The sequence below is a fragment of the Panicum virgatum genome, chromosome 2K, assembly GCF_016808335.1.
Source record: "Panicum virgatum strain AP13 chromosome 2K, P.virgatum_v5, whole genome shotgun sequence".
In the NCBI taxonomy this organism is placed as follows: Eukaryota; Viridiplantae; Streptophyta; class Magnoliopsida; order Poales; family Poaceae; genus Panicum; species Panicum virgatum.
Window position 1 is genome coordinate 44,318,130 of NC_053137.1, and position 17,108 is coordinate 44,335,237.

General features: G+C 52.3%; 1 protein-coding gene across 4 annotated transcripts; it reads left to right on the top strand.

Annotated features, from left to right (window-relative positions):
* The first annotated feature begins 407 nt into the window (after positions 1-407).
* LOC120679192 (transmembrane protein 185A-like) lies at positions 408-16,734 on the top strand. 4 transcript variants are annotated; one of them, XM_039960725.1, is made up of 15 exons: positions 413-689; positions 1,309-1,399; positions 1,487-1,571; positions 1,690-1,753; positions 2,118-2,202; positions 3,002-3,071; positions 3,337-3,382; positions 3,464-3,515; positions 9,142-9,210; positions 9,686-9,891; positions 10,001-10,075; positions 10,789-10,858; positions 10,931-11,011; positions 14,899-14,978; positions 15,157-16,734. In XM_039960725.1, exons 1-15 carry the CDS (start codon positions 472-474, stop codon positions 15,179-15,181), a joined length of 1,317 nt encoding a protein of 438 aa, XP_039816659.1. In that variant the 5' UTR covers positions 413-471; the 3' UTR covers positions 15,182-16,734. The 4 variants fall into 4 exon arrangements, 3 of the variants coding, with proteins under 3 accessions (XP_039816659.1, XP_039816668.1, XP_039816675.1); XM_039960734.1 differs by having other exon boundaries at positions 415-689; positions 15,080-16,734; XM_039960741.1 differs by having other exon boundaries at positions 416-689; positions 2,118-2,187; positions 15,080-16,734.
* Positions 16,735-17,108: the final 374 nt, after the last annotated feature.

Consider the following 17,108-nt stretch of genomic DNA (forward strand, 5'->3'; position numbering starts at 1 on the left):
CACACGAACGAGAGCGTGACTTCCACCAGGATTTGGGCGCGTTTAGTTTCCAAAAATTTTCACCCAAAAATTCTCACCTCTCCTTTAAACACATGTACGAAGCACTAAATGTAATTAAATAACAAAACTAATTACACAGTTTGGATGTACATGACGAGACGAATCTTTTAAGCCTAATTAGTGCATGATTAGCCATAAGTGCTACAGTAATCCACATGTGTTAATGACGCGGTCAAAGGCCTCAAAAGATTCGTCTCGTGGTTTCCAAGTGAATTTTGAAATTAATTTTTTAATTAATGTTCGAAAAATCTTTCTAACATCCGGTCAAAGTGTTGATTTAACGTCCTAAAACTAAACGCGCCATTGTTTCCCCGCAAAGCCGAAACGAGCGGAGGAGGCAGGCGAGGCCACGGCCCACCGTCAGATCACACACACACACACGCGACCACGCACTCTCTCCGACGCGCATTCATGGCACGGGGAGTAACGGGCGACGCCGCGGGAAGCAGCGCCGCCGCCGAGCGTGGGAGCGGCGCGGAGGAGGGGAGCGGGGCCGCCGCGCCGGCGCCGGTTCCGACGTGGCAGCGGGTGCGGAGGGCCGGGCAGGGGGCGGTGGCGCACGCGCTGCTGCTCTGCTTCACCGCGCTCCTCGCGCTCAAGCTCGACGGCGTCGTCTCACTGTCCTGGTGGTAAGCTGTAACCCTGTCCTCCTGCCCAGCCGTCGTCCAATCCGTACCTCACACTGTTCAAGCAAGTGGTGCTGTTCGCTGGGTTGTACTGGTTGTGGTTCCCACGGAGGAACCGAGATGGGCGCTTGGCTAAAATTTGCTGATTCGTCGTGAAATTATGTGTCACTTGGGAGGGAGTCTAATTTTCGTGTAGCCATGGTGATTTTGAAACTTAGGCGAGGCACAGGAGTCCGATGGTGCGTGCATCCTAATGTAGCATGCACCTTTTTGGTTTTAAGTTATAGTAAACGATGCGTTGGTGATTTGGTAAATTTGACGTGCATCTGAGTCTCTGATTGAGGGAATTGTGAAATTCCTGCTTTGTTTACAGTTGGAAGTTAGCTTTTGTGTGTTATACTGAGTTGGGGTACGGATACCAGCCAGTAGGTGGTGAGATTTTGGGTTATGTAACTTCTGCAGACATGCACTTAGTCTTTACACATCCAATTTGAAGAACCTGCTGGCATAAATGTTGCAGTGTATCATAAAGGTGCCAAAAACACTGAAACAGCTACAGCACACATTTAATGTCAGTTTTTCATGTCTTCATATTGGAATTCTCAAAATGACTATTCTGCAGGGTGCTTTTCATCCCTCTATGGTTGTTCCATGCTGTTGCTGCTCGATGTCGATTCTCGTTACCTGCTCCATCATCACCTGAAAGTTGTCAAGTGTGTTTTCTACTTTTTCTTTTAAAGTGGATACGTTCTTTCTAAAGTTGACTAGCAGCAAGTTAATTAGATCATTCAACTGTACAGCGGGTGCCATGCCATTCCATTGTCGCCACACCTTTGCTAGTTGCTTTTGAGCTGCTTCTCTGTGTTTACCTGGACGGCCTCAATGGTGAATCCACTGCTTACTGTGATTTACCATTTGGTTTGTTTGTTTGCCTTCTGCGTTGTTTTTCTTTAACCTGTCAGCTCGAATTTTTATTTTTCACGTCATGGCGAACCGTTCATAGATTTAAAGCTTGTCTTCCTTCCACTCTTGACTTTGGAAATCACTACACTGGTTGACAATTTCAGGTGATCACATGAAACCAGTGGAACAATGCAAATTGCTTATATTGATAATGAACAGTTACAGTAGTACTTCTTGGCATATACTCATTCTATAGTTCTCCTTTTACATTTTCGACATCAGTAATCCAACCTGTAAACCATCACCTTAATCTATAGGAAATTCTTTAAACTATAATCTTTTCGTAATATAAGGATCATGCTGATAATCGTTGTCTTCTTCACTTGTAAGTGCAAACTTGCTGCTAGGATTGTTTTCATATTTGAGTAATTACCAGAAAATTTGGTATGGATAAAGTATGCAGATTACTCATGCTTATTTGCACAGATTGCTTACTTTAATTCCTTCCTCTGTTTCTAATGTCATTAGGATGTGTGGGGCTCTAATGCCTGGACACGGAGAAACTATAACTGAAGAAGCAATTTGGGAGAGGCTTCCTGTAAGAATCTTAAGAGTTAAGACTAGGTTACACCTGTGGCCCCCGAACTTTGAGAGTGTGGTTGTCTGTTCTCCCATTTTTTTAAATAAAAATGATCAAACCATTCAGTTCTAAATCCTGTCCAAATGTGCAACTTCATGATAGAAGCTGCTATCTCCAATAAAATTAGATGATTTTATTTGTTATAGTTATACCAAACAAATGTATGAAATAGTATTTAATAATTGAGATTATTTCCCTTCGGCCCATCGGATATGGAGCTCAAATCAACCATTTATTTTATATTAGCATTATTTGAATCGATGTTTCATATTAAGGGACAGTTTCTGGTCGTCCTATTTCACTTGTCATTGCCGAATCTAATTAGTTATTTGAATCTTTACCAGTACTAGTACCACCATGACCGTGCTGTCTGGCCCAAAAACTATGTTGAAATGGTTACTCTTTTTAAACATAGCAGTTGAAAGATATTCAGGTCCACTAAAGTGTTAATGTATATTATATCAATACAACTACAGATTTTAGCTAAATGCAAGGCTACAGTCTTCTATTTCCAAGTATTTTTCTTAAACCATGACCTGTTAGAGGTACCACATTTGCAACATTGTGCCATTTGAGCTGCTGGTATGATTTTTTACAGCATGATTTAACATAAAGTTATTAAATCATGTGTATATTGGATACCAGCAACAGGCCAACAGCTAAGCCTATACATGATGGATGCCATTGCTTGAGGCCTTTTAATGTTGATAACTAGATGCCCTATATGCAGACCAAATATGCAGCTGTTACTAACAACTTCACCTTTTCATAGTATTTCTGGGTCGCGATTTCCATGGTGTTTCTACTAGCGGCTACTTCACTCATGCTTCTGAAGTTATGTGGTAAGCTATATGAATACTATTGAATTTATAGCTGCTGTTCAGAAGTTCCAGGGTGAATAACATGACTTGGCCTTTATTTTTTTGCCTGAATAGCTTATATCTTTTGCTGAACTACTATAGAGAAAATCTTGAGGATTTACTTATTTATATATTTATATGCTGTAGTAGAAATACGAACCTTCGTGGCATGTTTCATATTGCTTAACTACAAGTGAGAGCAATAGTACCTTTTGAACTCTTAAGTGATAGTTACACTATGCAACAGGTGATGCAGTTACTCTGGGATGGTGGGATTTATTCATTAATTTTGGGTAAATACTTTTTTCTCCATTTCAAATCATGCTTGTAATCACTTTGAACTGTTCCTACTAATTATTTGACATCTTTTACAGGATTTCCCAGTGCTTTGCTTTTCTGGTATGCACAAGATGGTCAACTCCAATGGTCGGTAGACATTCAATCCTTAATCCTTGGTATAACAGTAAATTCACCTTGCAAAAACATAATCCCTCCGTCCCCAAAAAAAGTGATTCTAGGATTCAAAATTTGTCCCAAAAAAGGTATTTTACCCAATTCAGTATGTGCATGTGCCATCAATCAATTAGTGCCAAATATGGCTAATAAATCGGGGCAAACAAGGTAATCTCATCTTCTTATTATTCTGTCATAGAATTCTTAGGATGACTTTTTTTGGGGACAGAGGGAGTAGAGAGTATTGGAGAGAATAATGCTTGTATTCCTCCAATCCTAGAAAGGTGGGTATATATAATACCTATACATGTGCCTCTAGATGTGCCTCTATACACATGGGCTCAATATACTCCAACACCCTCCCGCAGTCTGAACTACCGGCGCAGCGGTGTTCAAGACTGGACAACAAGAAAGCTAACACCCCCCGCAGTCTGAACTACCGACGCAGCGGTGTTCAAGACTGGACAAGAAGAGAGTACAAATAGAGTACAAAGACAAATACCCCCGCAGCCACAACTACCCACCGGCTACGTTGAGGCTGGACCGAAACTCCGAGAAGGTCGAGGAGGGCAGCCTCTTGGTGAAGATGTCAGCAAACTGGGAGGTAGTCGGGACATGGAGTACCCGAACATCGCCGATTGCGACTCTGTCGCGCACGAAGTGTAGGTCGATCTTCACGTGCTTCGTCCGCTGATGCTGGACGGGGTTGGTGGAGAGATACACGGCGCTGACGTTGTCGCAGTAGACGAGCGTGCTCTTGGCGAGCGGGCTGTGGAGCTCCGCCAAGAGCTGTCGTAGCCAGGACGCCTCCGCTACGCCGTTAGCGACAGCCCGGTACTCCGCCTCGGCACTGGAGCGGGAGACAACCGGCTGCCGCTTGGACGACCAGGAGACCAGGTTGCCGCCCAGGAAGACGGCGTAGCTGGACGTGGAGCGACGAGTGTCCGGGCAGCCAGCCCAGTCAGCGTCGGTGTAGACCACCAGCTCAGCAGAGGACGAGCGGTGAAGCACCAGGCCGAGGTCCACAGTGCCACGGACGTAGCGGAGGAGACGCTTCAGCACAGCAAGGTGTGTCGCCCGGGGATCATGCATATGGAGACAGACCTGCTGGACAGCGTAGGTGAGGTCCGGCCTGGTGAAGTTGAGGTACTGCAAAGCACCAGCCAGACTCCGGTAAGCAGTAGGATCCGCCACCGGATCACCCAGATCAGCGGACAGCTTCGCCTGAGTGTCGACAGGAGTGGAGCAGGGCTTGCAATCAGTCATCCCAGCCCGCTCCAGGATAACGAGTACGTACTGCCGCTGGTGCAGGAGAAGACCAGACGGGCGAGGCTCAACAGTGACGCCCAAGAAGTGGTGGAGCTGACCGAGATCCTTCATAGCAAACTCCTGCTGCAGAGATGAGATGACACTCTGAAGTAACCGCTGACTAGAGGCTGTGAGCACAATGTCATCAACGTAGAGCAGCAGATAGGAAGTCCCATCCCCACGGCGGTAGACGAAGAGAGACGTGTCAGACTTGGCCTCGGTGAATCCCAATGTCTGCAAGAATGTGGCGAACCGAGAGTACCAAGCCCGAGGAGCCTGCTTCAGACCATAGAGAGACTTGTTGAGCCGGCAGACCATATTCGGACGACTCGAGTCCACAAATCCCGCTGGCTGAGAGCAGTAGACAGTCTCCGAGAGAGTGCCGTGAAGAAACGCATTCTTCACGTCCAGCTGGTGCACAGGCCAAGAGCGCGAGAGCGCAAGCGAGAGGACCGTGCGCACCGTAGCGGGCTTCACCACTGGGCTGAAGGTCTCATCATAGTCCACACCAGGTCGCTGAGTGAATCTCCGGAGAACCCAGCGAGCCTTGTAGCGCTCCAGTGTGCCATCAGCCCGACGCTTATGCGTCCAGATCCACTTGCCAGTCACCACATTGCAATCAGACGGACGCGTCACGAGGTCCCACGTCTGGTTGGCAAGAAGAGCCGCGTACTCCTCTTCCATCGCACGACACCAGTGAGGATCCGCCAAGGCGTCGCGGACAGAGGATGGTACCGAAGAGACCCGCGGCTCTCCCTCGGTGGCGGAGAGAGTCGCGGCCTGAGACGCCATCCGCCGAGTCACCATGGGATGGATATGCCGAGGATCCCGATGGATGACTGGCGGGTGGTATACCTCCGGCTCGGCTCGAGAGGGAGCCGGAGGAGGCGGTGGGGGCGACGGCTCCGGCGTCGGCGTCGCAGGAGCCTCTGGAGCAGGAGGCGGCGCCAGTGTCGGCGCCGAACGACGCCGGTACACCTGCACCGGCTCAGCATACCGCTGCGGTGTCGGGGTCGGCGCCGAGCGACGCCGGTACACCTGCACCGGCTGAGCGTACCGCGCAGGTGCATGTGAAGGTACCGGGGCCGCGCGTGGCGCAGCGGGTGACACCGGGTCCGCGCGCGGCATGACCGGAGGTCCGGGGCCGCACTCGGCGCAGCAGGGATCACCGGAAACGGTGACGGCGTGCCGGGAAAACCTGCAGGAAAAGGACAGACAAGTAACGGTGGCTGAACCACCGGGTCAGTCGGAAACAGAGACTCCAGCTCGGGGTCAAGAGAAGGTGTAGAGGAGGTAGAGTAGGGGAAATCCGACTCGTCAAAGACGACGTGTCGGGAGATCAGGACGCTGCGAGAGGTGAGGTCAAAGCATCGGTACCCCTTGTGGTCAGGGGAGTAACCAAGGAACACACAACGAGTCGAGCGGGGCGCCAGCTTGTGAGGAGCAGTGGCGGAGGTGTTAGGGTAACACGCACACCCGAAAACCCGAAGGTGGTCGTAGCGAGGAGGGGTACCAAAAAGAGCGTGGTGTGGAGTGGGAGCAGGAGAAGCAGTGGACGGAAGACGGTTGAGCAAGTAGGTGGTGGTGTGGAGGCTCTCAGCCCAGAAGCGCGGGGGCAGAGAAGCCTGGATCAGAAGGGTGCGCACGACGTCGTTCGTCGTGCGAATCATCCGCTCAGCCTTGCCGTTCTGAGGAGAGGTATACGGACAAGACATACGCAGCTGAACACCCCGAGAGAGGAAGAAAGAACGGGAGGTGGAGTTGTCGAACTCCCGTTCGTTGTCACACTGGACGGCCTTAACGGTGAGGCCGAACTGAGTGAACACCCAGGCAAAGAAGTGGAGGAGGGTGGGGAAGGTCTCAGACTTGGCGCGCAAAGGAAACGTCCAAGAGTAGTGCGAGAAGTCGTCGACCACCACCAGATAGTACTTATAACCAGAAAGGCTAAGTACATGAGAGGTCCACAGGTCACAGTGAACAAGGTCAAATGCATGCGTCGCATGCGACGAAGAAAAATAAAAAAGGAGCCGAACATGACGACCGAGCTGGCACGCATGGCAGAGGGGCTCAGCAGGAGCCCTAGCACTAGGGACAGCGGTACTACGACTGAGCTGAGCCAGAACGTCGCGGCCAGGGTGACCAAGACGGCGGTGCCAGGTGGTGGAAGACGGCGTCGCGGCAAAAGCGGCAGACCAAGACGGCCAGGGCGAAGAAGAAGGCGAGTGGTGCAGCGGAAGAAGGAAGGCGAAGGGTGTAAAGGGGCCTGTGCTGTCACACCGGAGTAGCGGACGCCGGGAGGCCGAATCCTGTACAGTGAGGCCGGAAGAATCAAACTCGATGGAACAAGAATTGTCAGCTGTAAACTGACGAATCGAAAGAAAATTATGAACCATCTGAGGAGCAACAAGGACATTGGGAAGACGAAAAGAGCCAGGAGCAGAACCCACGGCGGTGACAGGAAGGCAAGATCCGTCACCAACCATGATGGAAGAAGGACGAGGGGTGTGGTGGTCGTACAGAAGAGAGGATACCGGCATGTGGGGTGGTGTGGAAGTAGGCACCCGAGTCGGCGATCCACTCGGTGCTGACCGGCGGCGTCTACCCCATGGCGCTGAAGGACTGCGCGAACAGGGGAGCAGCTCTGGCAGTAGCAGCACCGGCGGCGATCGGCTGCCCGCTGAAGGCGTTGGCGGCGAAAGGCGCGGCCGCGGGGGGCATCCCAAACGCAGGCCACGCGGCGGCAAGGGAGGCAGTGGCCGGCTCGGAGTCCCTGGGCGCAACGGCCTGCGCAACGCGCGCGGCGGCGAGGGAGGCGGCGGTCCGCGCGGCCTGCGCGGCAGGCGCGACTGCGGCCACAAAGGCGGCGGCCAGGTCTGCGGGCGCGACGGCCTTAGCCTGCGCGGCTGGTGCGATGGCGGCCTGCGCGTTGGGCGCGACGGCCCGCGCGGCGGCGAGGGAGGCGGCAGCGGTGGCAACGCGGGCCGTGGATCCAGTGGCAGGGGCAGGCCCAGCTCGCAGTACAGCAGCCCCAGGGGTTGCTAGGTCTGCGACGCGGCACGCCCCCGTGGGTCCACCCAGGACGGCCGGAGGAGCGCCAGAGGGCAGCCCGGCAGCGCCAGAGGCGCGCCAGGGCAGAGAGGCGGCGGCCGCCGGGGCAGGCGCACGCCAGGCACCCTGGGTGGCGGCTGCAGCGGCGCCGTCCGCGTCCAGAGCAGGGGCGGACGCCCGCGGGGCAGGCGCGCGCCAGGGCGCTGCGCCAGGGGCCGGCCCGGCGGCGCTAGAGGCGCGCTAGGGCAGGGCGGGGGCGGCCGCCAGGGCAGGCGCGCGCCAAGCCGAGACGGCGGCGTCGGCGGCGGTGCCCGCGGCGCCCGCTGTCTGCACAGGCAGAGCGGTGGCAAGCAGAGGAGCGGCGTCCGAGGGCCACACACACGCCACGCCGGGAGCAGGGGAGGCCGCGCCGCGCCTGAGCATGGGCTGCGGTGGCGCAGGCTGCCCAGGCGGCGTCGTGCCCGTGGCCCACGCGCCCCCCGCGCTTCCCGCGCTCGCGGCACCCGGAGTGGCGGCAGCGGCGGCAGGGACGGCGCCCGCGCTCACGCCTGCAGGAGGCAGGCCGGCGGCGGCCGCGCCCAGGGGAGGAGGGGGCCCGGCGGCCAGGGCCGCGAGGTGGTTGGCGGCGGCGGCGGCGCACGCCGTGGCCGCGCCCCCCGCGGGCGGATCCGCACTTGCCGCGGGCGGATCCGCGCCGAGGGCGGCCGGATCCGTCGCGGTGGCGGCCTGCGGCGGCCCAGCATCGAGGGGGGCGATGGCGGCTGCAGCGGCGGGCGCCCAAGGCGCGGCGGGCCATGGCGCCAGCGGCCAGCGCAGAGGGGGCGGCGGCTGCAGCGGCGGGCGACCAAGGCGCGGCGGGCCATGGCGCCGGCGGCCAGGCGGCCAGCGCAGAGGTGGCGCCGCCGGGAGCAGGGGAGCCGCCAGGAGCAGAGGAAAGGGGAGGGAAGGAGTAGAGGGGAGGGAGGGGCAGCGCCGGCGGCCGGCCGGCCATGGTGGCGGCGGCGGCGGCGGCTACTGCAGAGGAGAGGAGAGAGTGAGACTAGACTGATACCATATTGGAGAGAATAATGCTTGTATTCCTCCAACCCTAGAAGGATGGGTATATATAATACCTATACACGGGCCTCTAGATGAGCCTCTATACACATGGGCTCAATATACTCAAACAGAGAGGATTTGGAACAGCAGTGTTCCATTTTTCTGCAAAAAGGATGCTGACCTAGACTAACTGTGTGGTCTGCAGGACAGTGGTGGCCCTGTATTGATAATTCTTATAATAGTTTTCCAAGTTCTTCTTTGTATGCACTTAGAGGTTTGTTCAAATGCATTTCCAGATGCTTTATTTGCTTAATATAGAGCATCTATTATTCTTTGCTGTCATTTGAACTTTGAGAACTTGCACCTAGTGTTGTATGTCTATACACATACTGTGCATCCTTTTCTTCTGAATATTTCAGCTGCCATTATTTGTTAAAGAAACATTTCAAGTCAAATCTCGAAGCTGCCTACCAGTGCTTTGTATACTTTGTACTGCCACTAGATTGTGGTGACGATTTTGTGCTAAATATCATACTTACTTTCCCCCTAATATGTTTCGTGTGTGTGTGTGTGTGTGTGTATATATATATATATATATATATATATATATATATATATATATATATATATATATATATATATATATATATATATATATATATTGGGTACAAGCTTGTTGCACTATCTGTGGATGCCATATATGAAACTGTTACCCGCCTAGTCTGAGTACCATTTGTCTCTGATTGCAGGGAACTCCATCTAATGCTCATTTTATCCCAATGCGAGCTATTTTTCTGCCCATAATTTTGCTACAAGTGGCTGCTTTATCTTTTGCTGTTTGGAGATTCTTTGACAGGCTTCTTACTAAACTTCAAGATGGAATTATCAGTCAAGGACATATTTCTGTGTCCTTAAGAGTTGATGAACTGTTTATGATGATACAATATGGTTCAAGGTTTTATATACTCCCTAGCATTACTCTATTAGTCATGTGTTCAAATTGCGTACTTACTGCATGGATTGTAGATGGAATTCTCAGTTTGTTAATCTTTTTTGCTGAACAGGCTCCTCCACTGGTGGTCTATAGATGAAGATAGCAAAGAGGAACAGGCTCACTTATGCTATGCAAATAATACTGGGTATCCACGACAGAATTCTGTTTAGTCGTATTTTTATAGGGTATAGATACTAGACATAAATATATGCGCTTGCCTTAAAAAGTCGATATATGGGGATATTTTGGATCTGTGGGTTAGAATCACTGAATGGCCCATGCTATTTTTTGTGTATGTGATGCATTGCTGCAAACTAAACATATGGAAAGCAATAGTCTATAGAATCATAAATTTCTATAAAACATTTTTTGTTATGAAATGCTACATGGAGCTCGTGATCAACTTAAACAGAAAATGGCATATTGGTATTGTGTTCTACCTTTTTTTTTATTTTGCTTGGAGAGTGGGTAGAGGAGGTTGCGGGATAGAGCAGCATGGTCTCTTGTGGGAAGGAGATGGATCTTTTTCTTTCTAGCAGAGATAAGAAAAAAAAAGACAAGATCAGTTTTTGTATAAATGTATCATTTAGGCCCATACGTAAGTTCAAATCACATGGGAGATCCCACCTATGGTTAGATGGCAGAAGATGTAGAAAGACAATTAAAAGGATATTCTAAAACTAATTGCTTGATTGAGTAGAGCTCAATATTGACCCTTTGAAGTTACAAATCAATTTAAACCCACTGTTTGATACTTCGTTAAGAGGGAGAGAAGGATGGAGTCGCTTCATATGCATTCTAAATGCTTTCAGGTAGGTTGATACTTTCAATGACTGATCTCTTGTTCGTTATCCGCAGCTATAGTACCTTTTGCAGTTATCCACCAAAGGTGGTAAAAGAGATGCCAAAAGAAGTTCTTGTCAAAGAGGTTATTTCATCATACTTGCTTTAATATCTTCCTTGTTCACACGAAGCTAATAAATCATTTGTCATCTTCCAGGTACAGAGACTTCAACTAGCCTTGGAAGAGCAAACTGAAATGGCAAATCATAGCCAACAGCTCTGTGATAGGCTTAAAAATGTACTACCTGCTATCCCCTTTTCTATCATGTTGGAGTATATTGAGCCCATGTGTATAGAGGCCCATCTAGAGGCCCATGTATAGGTATTATATATACCCACCCTTCTAGGGTTGGAGGAATTCGTCTTCCCAATGTCCTTGTTGCTCTTCAGATGGTTCATAATTTTCTTTCCATTCGTCAGTTTACAGCTGACAATTCTTGTTCCATCGAGTTTGATTCTTCTGGCCTCACTGTAAAGGATTCGGCCTCCCGGCGTCCGCTACTCCGGTGTGACAGCACGGGGCCTCGTTACACCCTTCGCCTTCCTTCTTCCGCTGCACCACTCTCATCTTCTTCTTCGCCCTGGCCGTCTTGGTCTGCCGCTTTTGCCGCGACGCCGTCTTCCACCACTTGGCACCGTCGTCTTGGTCACCCTGGCCGCGACGTTCTGGCTCAGCTCGGTCGTAGTACCGATGTTCCTGGTAATAGGGCTCCTGCTCAGCCCCTCTGCCATGCGTGCCAGCTCGGTCGTCATGTTCGGCTCCCTTTTTCCTCTTCTTCTTCGCATGCGACGCGTGCATTCGATCTTGTTCACTGTGACCTGTGGACCTCTCCTGTACTTAGCCTTTCTGGTTATAAGTACTATCTGGTGGTGGTCGACGACTTCTCGCACTACTCTTGGACGTTTCCTTTGCGCGCCAAGTCTGAGACCTTCCCCACCCTCCACCACTTCTTTGCCTGGGTGTCCACTCAGTTCGGCCTCACCGTTAAGGCCGTCCAGTGTGACAACGGGCGGGAGTTTGACAACTCCACCTCCCGTTCCTTCTTCCTGTCTCGGGGTGTTCAGCTGCGTATGTCTTGTCCGTATACCTCTCCTCAGAACGGCAAGGCTGAGCGGATGATTCGCACAACGAACGACGTCGTGCGCACCCTTCTGATCCAGGCTTCTCTGCCCCCGCGCTTCTGGGCTGAGAGCCTCTACACCGCCACCTACCTGCTCAATCGCCTTCCGTCCACTGCTTCTCCTGCTCCCACTCCACACCACGCTCTCTTCGGTATCCCTCCTCGCTACGACCACCTTCGGGTCTTCGGGTGTGCGTGTTACCCTAACACCTCCGCCATCGCTCCTCACAAGCTGGCGCCCCGCTTGACTCGTTGTGTGTTCCTCGGTTACTCCCCTGACCACAAGGGGTACCGATGCTTTGACCTCACCACTCGCCGCGTCCTGATCTCCCGACACGTCGTCTTCGACGAGTCGGATTTCCCCTACTCCACCTCCTCTACACCATCTCTTGACCCCGAGCTGGAGTCTCTGTTTCCGACTGACCCGGTGGTTCAGCCACCGTTACCTGTCTGTCCTTTTCCTGCAGGTTTTCCCGGCACGCCGGCACCATTTTCGGTGATCCCTGCTGCGACGAGCGCGGCCCCGGTGCCCGCAGTCGCGCCACGCGCGGTCCCCGGACCTCCGGTCGTGCCGCGCGCGGACCCGGTGTCCCCCGCTGCGCCACGCGCGGCCCTGGTGCCTTCCCTTGCACTTGCGTGGTACGCTCAGCCGGTGCAGGTGTACCGGCGCCGCTCGGCGCCGACGCCGACACCGCAGTGGTACGCTGAGCCGGTGCAGGTGTACCGGCGTCGTTCGGCGTCAACATCGGCGCCGCCTCCTGCTCCAGAGGCTCCTGCGACGCCGACACCGGAGCCGCCGCCGCCGCCGCCGCCACCTCCGGCTCCCTCTCGAGCCGAGCTGGAGGTGTACCACCCGCCGGTCATCCATCTAGATCCTCGGCATATCCATCCCATGGTGACTCGGCGGATGGCGTCCCAGGCCGCGACTCTCTCCGCCACCGAGGGAGAGCCGCGGGTCTCTCCGGTACCCTCCTCTGTCCGCGACGCCTTGGCGGATCCTCACTGGCGTCGCGCGATGGAAGAGGAGTACGCGGCTCTTCTTGCCAACCAGACGTGGGACCTCATGCCGCGCCCGTCTGGTTGCAATGTGGTGACTGGCAAGTGGATCTGGACGCACAAGTGTCGGGCTGACGGCACACTGGAGCGCTACAAGGCTCGCTGGGTTCTCCGGGGGTTCACTCAGCGACCTGGTGTGGATTATGATGAGACCTTCAGCCCGGTCGTGAAGCCCGCTACGGTGCGCACGGTCCTCTCACTTGCGCTCTCGCGCACTTGGCCTGTGCACCAGCTGGACGTGAAGAATGCGTTTCTTCACGGCACCTTGTCAGAGACTGTCTACTGCTCTCAGCCAGCGGGATTTGTGGACTCGAGTCGTCCGGATATGGTCTGCCGGCTCAACAAGTCTCTCTATGGACTGAAGCAGGCCCCTCGGGCTTGGTACTCTCGGTTCGCCACGTTCTTGATGACACTGGGATTCACCGAGGCCAAGTCTGACACGTCTCTCTTCATCTACCGCCGTGGGGATGAGACGGCATATCTGCTGCTATACGTCGATGACATTGTGCTCACAGCTTCCAGTCAGCAGTTGCTTCAGAGTGTCATCTCCTCTCTGCAGCAGGAGTTCGCTATGAAGGATCTCGGTCAGCTCCACCACTTCTTGGGCATCACTGTTGAGCCTCGCCCGTCTGGTCTTCTCCTTCACCAGCGGCAGTACGCCCTCGATATTCTAGAGCGACCTGGGATGACTGATTGCAAGCCCTGCTCCACTCCAGTCGACACTCAGGCGAAGCTGTCTGCTGATCTGGGTGATCCGGTGGCTGATCCTACTGTCTACCGGAGTCTGGCCGGCGCTTTGCAGTACCTCACCTTCACCAGGCCGGACCTCACCTACGCTGTTCAGCAGGTCTGTCTCCATATGCATGATCCCCGGGAGTCACACCTTGCTGCGTTGAAGCGTCTCCTCCGGTACGTCCGTGGCACTGTGGACCTCGGCCTGGTACTTAACCGCTCGTCCTCTGCTGAGCTGTTGGTCTACACCGACGCTGACTGGGCTGGCTGCCCGGACACTCGTCGCTCCACCTCCGGCTACGCCGTCTTCCTGGGCGGCAACCTGGTCTCCTGGTCGTCCAAGCGGCAGCCGGTTGTCTCCCGCTCCAGTGCCGAGGCGGAGTACCGGGCTGTCGCTAACGGTGTGGCGGAGGCGTCCTGGCTACGACAGCTCTTGGCGGAGCTCCACAGCCCGCTTGCCAAGAGCACGCTCGTCTACTGCGACAACGTCAGCGCCGTGTATCTCTCCACCAACCCCGTCCAGCATCAGCGGACGAAGCACGTGGAGATCAACCTACACTTCGTGTGCGACAGAGTCGCAATCGGCGACGTTCGGGTACTCCATGTCCCGACTACCTCCCAGTTTGCTGACTTCTTCACCAAGGGGCTGCCCTCTTCGACCTCCTCGGAGTTTCGATCCAGCCTCAACGTAGCTGGTGGCTAGTTGTGGCTGCGCGGGGGGGGGGGGGTATTTGCCCTTTGTACTCTCTTCTTGTCCAGTCTTGAACACCGCTGCGTCGGTTGTTCAGACTGCGGGGGGTGTTAGCTTTCTTGTTGTCCAGTCTTGAACACCGCTGCGTCGGTAGTTCAGACTGCGGGGGGTGTTGGAGTATATTGAGCCCATGTGTATAGAGGCCCATCTAGAGGCCCATGTATAAGTATTATATATACCCACCCTTCTAGGGTTGGAGGAATACAAGCTATCATTTCCTCCTACATATCACACCAAAACATTCTTTTCAGTTTTAATATATTCACTCATGGATCTCCATCTGGATATCATTATTGACATTATTTGCCTTTCAGAATGTTCAGTTTATTTAAAAGGCTGTTCCTTTATCATATAGCTTGCAGAAATTGTTCATGTATTGTCACTATAGGGTTAATCCACACTAAATGTGAACTAATTTTTGCTGTTCCCTGAACTAATACTACCAAAATATTTGCATAAATGCAGGAACGGATCTTGTGCCGAATTTGCTTTGAAAGAGAGATCTGCATTGTTCTGCTTCCCTGCCGCCATCATGTTCTCTGCGAGTTAGTTTGAATGTTCATCTCGATATATCCTCACATTCTTATTATCTATATTACTATAAATTTATGAGAATTCTGAAGCTCTCCATTGGTTTCCCTTGCAGGCCTTGATCTAACAAGTGCCAGTCATGTCCAATTTGCCGATTGACCATTGAGAGCAGGTTATCTGTTTATGATGCAGTGCTGTCAGCCAATCCATTATGTGACGCAGTTTAGAAGTTCCCATGTTGCCAGCAGTTTTAGGGTACCAACTTCTGGTGTCGGCAAAGATGGCCCACAAGATTCCTATCAGAGGAAGACAAGTAGTGAAATTCTTGGTATGAAGTTTGGAAGAAAGCGAGAATAAGTCTCCTATTGTCAGATTGGAGTACAAGAAAAATAAAAAACCACACTGTACATTCTTCTGCAGTGATATGACACAAAGGAAACAGGGAAGCATATGGGGTCTTCGTTTCTTGGATTCTTGTTCACATATAGTATAGCCATCTTTGATTAGTTCCCCAGAATTTAAAGATGGACAGAGGAACCAAGAAAACATGTGCAAACGGGAACATCAGGTTGTTATTGGATGGTCTTTGGCATTCAGGGAAGAAGCAAATTTCAGTCTTTTCTGCTTTGACGAGTTTATTAAGGCACACAACAATGGTGCCATCTTTCCCCAATGGAGTTTTGACATGCAAAAAGCTTTACATTCATATGCGACAATAATGTCTCTGTCAATTTTATCTCCAAGGTATAAGAGCATTGAGCTTTCTCCTGGTCATGTCAAATTAAAAAAACGCAGCCAGAGGGGTGAACGGATCCCACCGTTTTTCATTAAGAGGAAGCGATTCGGCTTCATCCGGCCGCGGAAAAATCCCCGCCCATGCCCGAGAGGATAAGCCTTGCGGCGAGCACAGCGAGAGGATTTTTTTACCCACGAGCAGAATCCTTGGGGAGCGACTGCGCCACACCCGGTTATCCGTCCCAAACTGGGATCGAACTGGGGCGGGTGGTACGAGCTCGTTGGCGGTCATGTCAAATAATGAGAGCGTGAGAATCTATTGTATGCGCTTGTCGACCTCATGCGACTTTCTCCACCATACCAGAACATCACTTTTGCAGTACGAGAATTGGCTCTCCAAGTCAACAATTGTGGCCAGCCACAGCCTCACACCGCTTTTGTCATATTATATTGCTGTGATTTCGCATGTCTTGTGGCCTTCGATCCCCGCCTAGCGTCGGAAGGACATCCAAGATTGTGTGCTGGTGCCAATATTTGCCAGGAAGTTGCTAGGTGCATGCTCCGCGCGCATGATGTGCAATAAGGACTGGTCATTCCATTTCTGTCATCCTTATCCTTGTTGCCTTCATGTGTAGGTCACCTTTGTTGCTGTAGTCCTGCTTTTGCTACCACCGTGTGATGATACGTGTCCAGAATGTGATGGCAAGATGGTGCCAATGCTGATAAGCACATGCTTTCTTGCTTAGTTTAGAATGGGAAAACAATACTGCATACATCCGATGAATCAAGGGTTTCTCGGCTATTTTTCAACAAGTCAGGAACCGGTTGTTGCCGGTAAACTTATAACCGGTTATTTTCAAGGCTTTCCTTTCCTTTTGTATCTGTTTAGGATGTGGGTATCTGAGCCGACTATTCAAAACAAACTAGGATGCCGGTTGAGAGAGTGTTTAATTTTAGCGCTTTAATGTTATTGTTCTGTCTTTGGATTTCGAGACTAAATAAACAGAGGAACAAGAACAGCCAGCCCTTTTATTCTGACGCCGGCCTGATGCGTGTGATCCATTAGTTTCTTTGTTGCCATCATGTAATTTCCATACCAGGCGAGCTAGCTGATCATGTCATCCTTTCAGCAGGTCAGGTCTTGTTCAGTGCATGCACGTCCAGGCACACATTGCCTTCTCTCGCCGCGCCGCGGTCGCCGTTGCCTCTTTTGCCCACGCAGCGGCGCCGCGGCATCCAGATCGATGTGGACCAGCTTGGACACACACACACACACACACTCACTGGCGCGCGTGGCAATTTGATGGGCATGCATGCGCATGACCGAGCCCGGGGGGGCTTTGTGCCTTTGTCAGATGGGACGCGCCGGCGGCAGAGTGCAGAGGGGAGGAGGATCCAGGGCAGGCGAG

Bases quoted from the DNA above. Each gene is read 5' to 3' on its own strand.
- LOC120679192 (XM_039960725.1), top strand. From the start codon at position 472: ATGGCACGGGGAGTAACGGGCGACGCCGCGGGAAGCAGCGCCGCCGCC. The intron at 1,754-2,117 runs GTGATCACATGA...TAATGTCATTAG, and splicing joins ACACTGGTTGACAATTTCAG to GATGTGTGGGGCTCTAATGC. The intron at 3,072-3,336 runs GTAAGCTATATG...ACTATGCAACAG, and splicing joins CATGCTTCTGAAGTTATGTG to GTGATGCAGTTACTCTGGGA.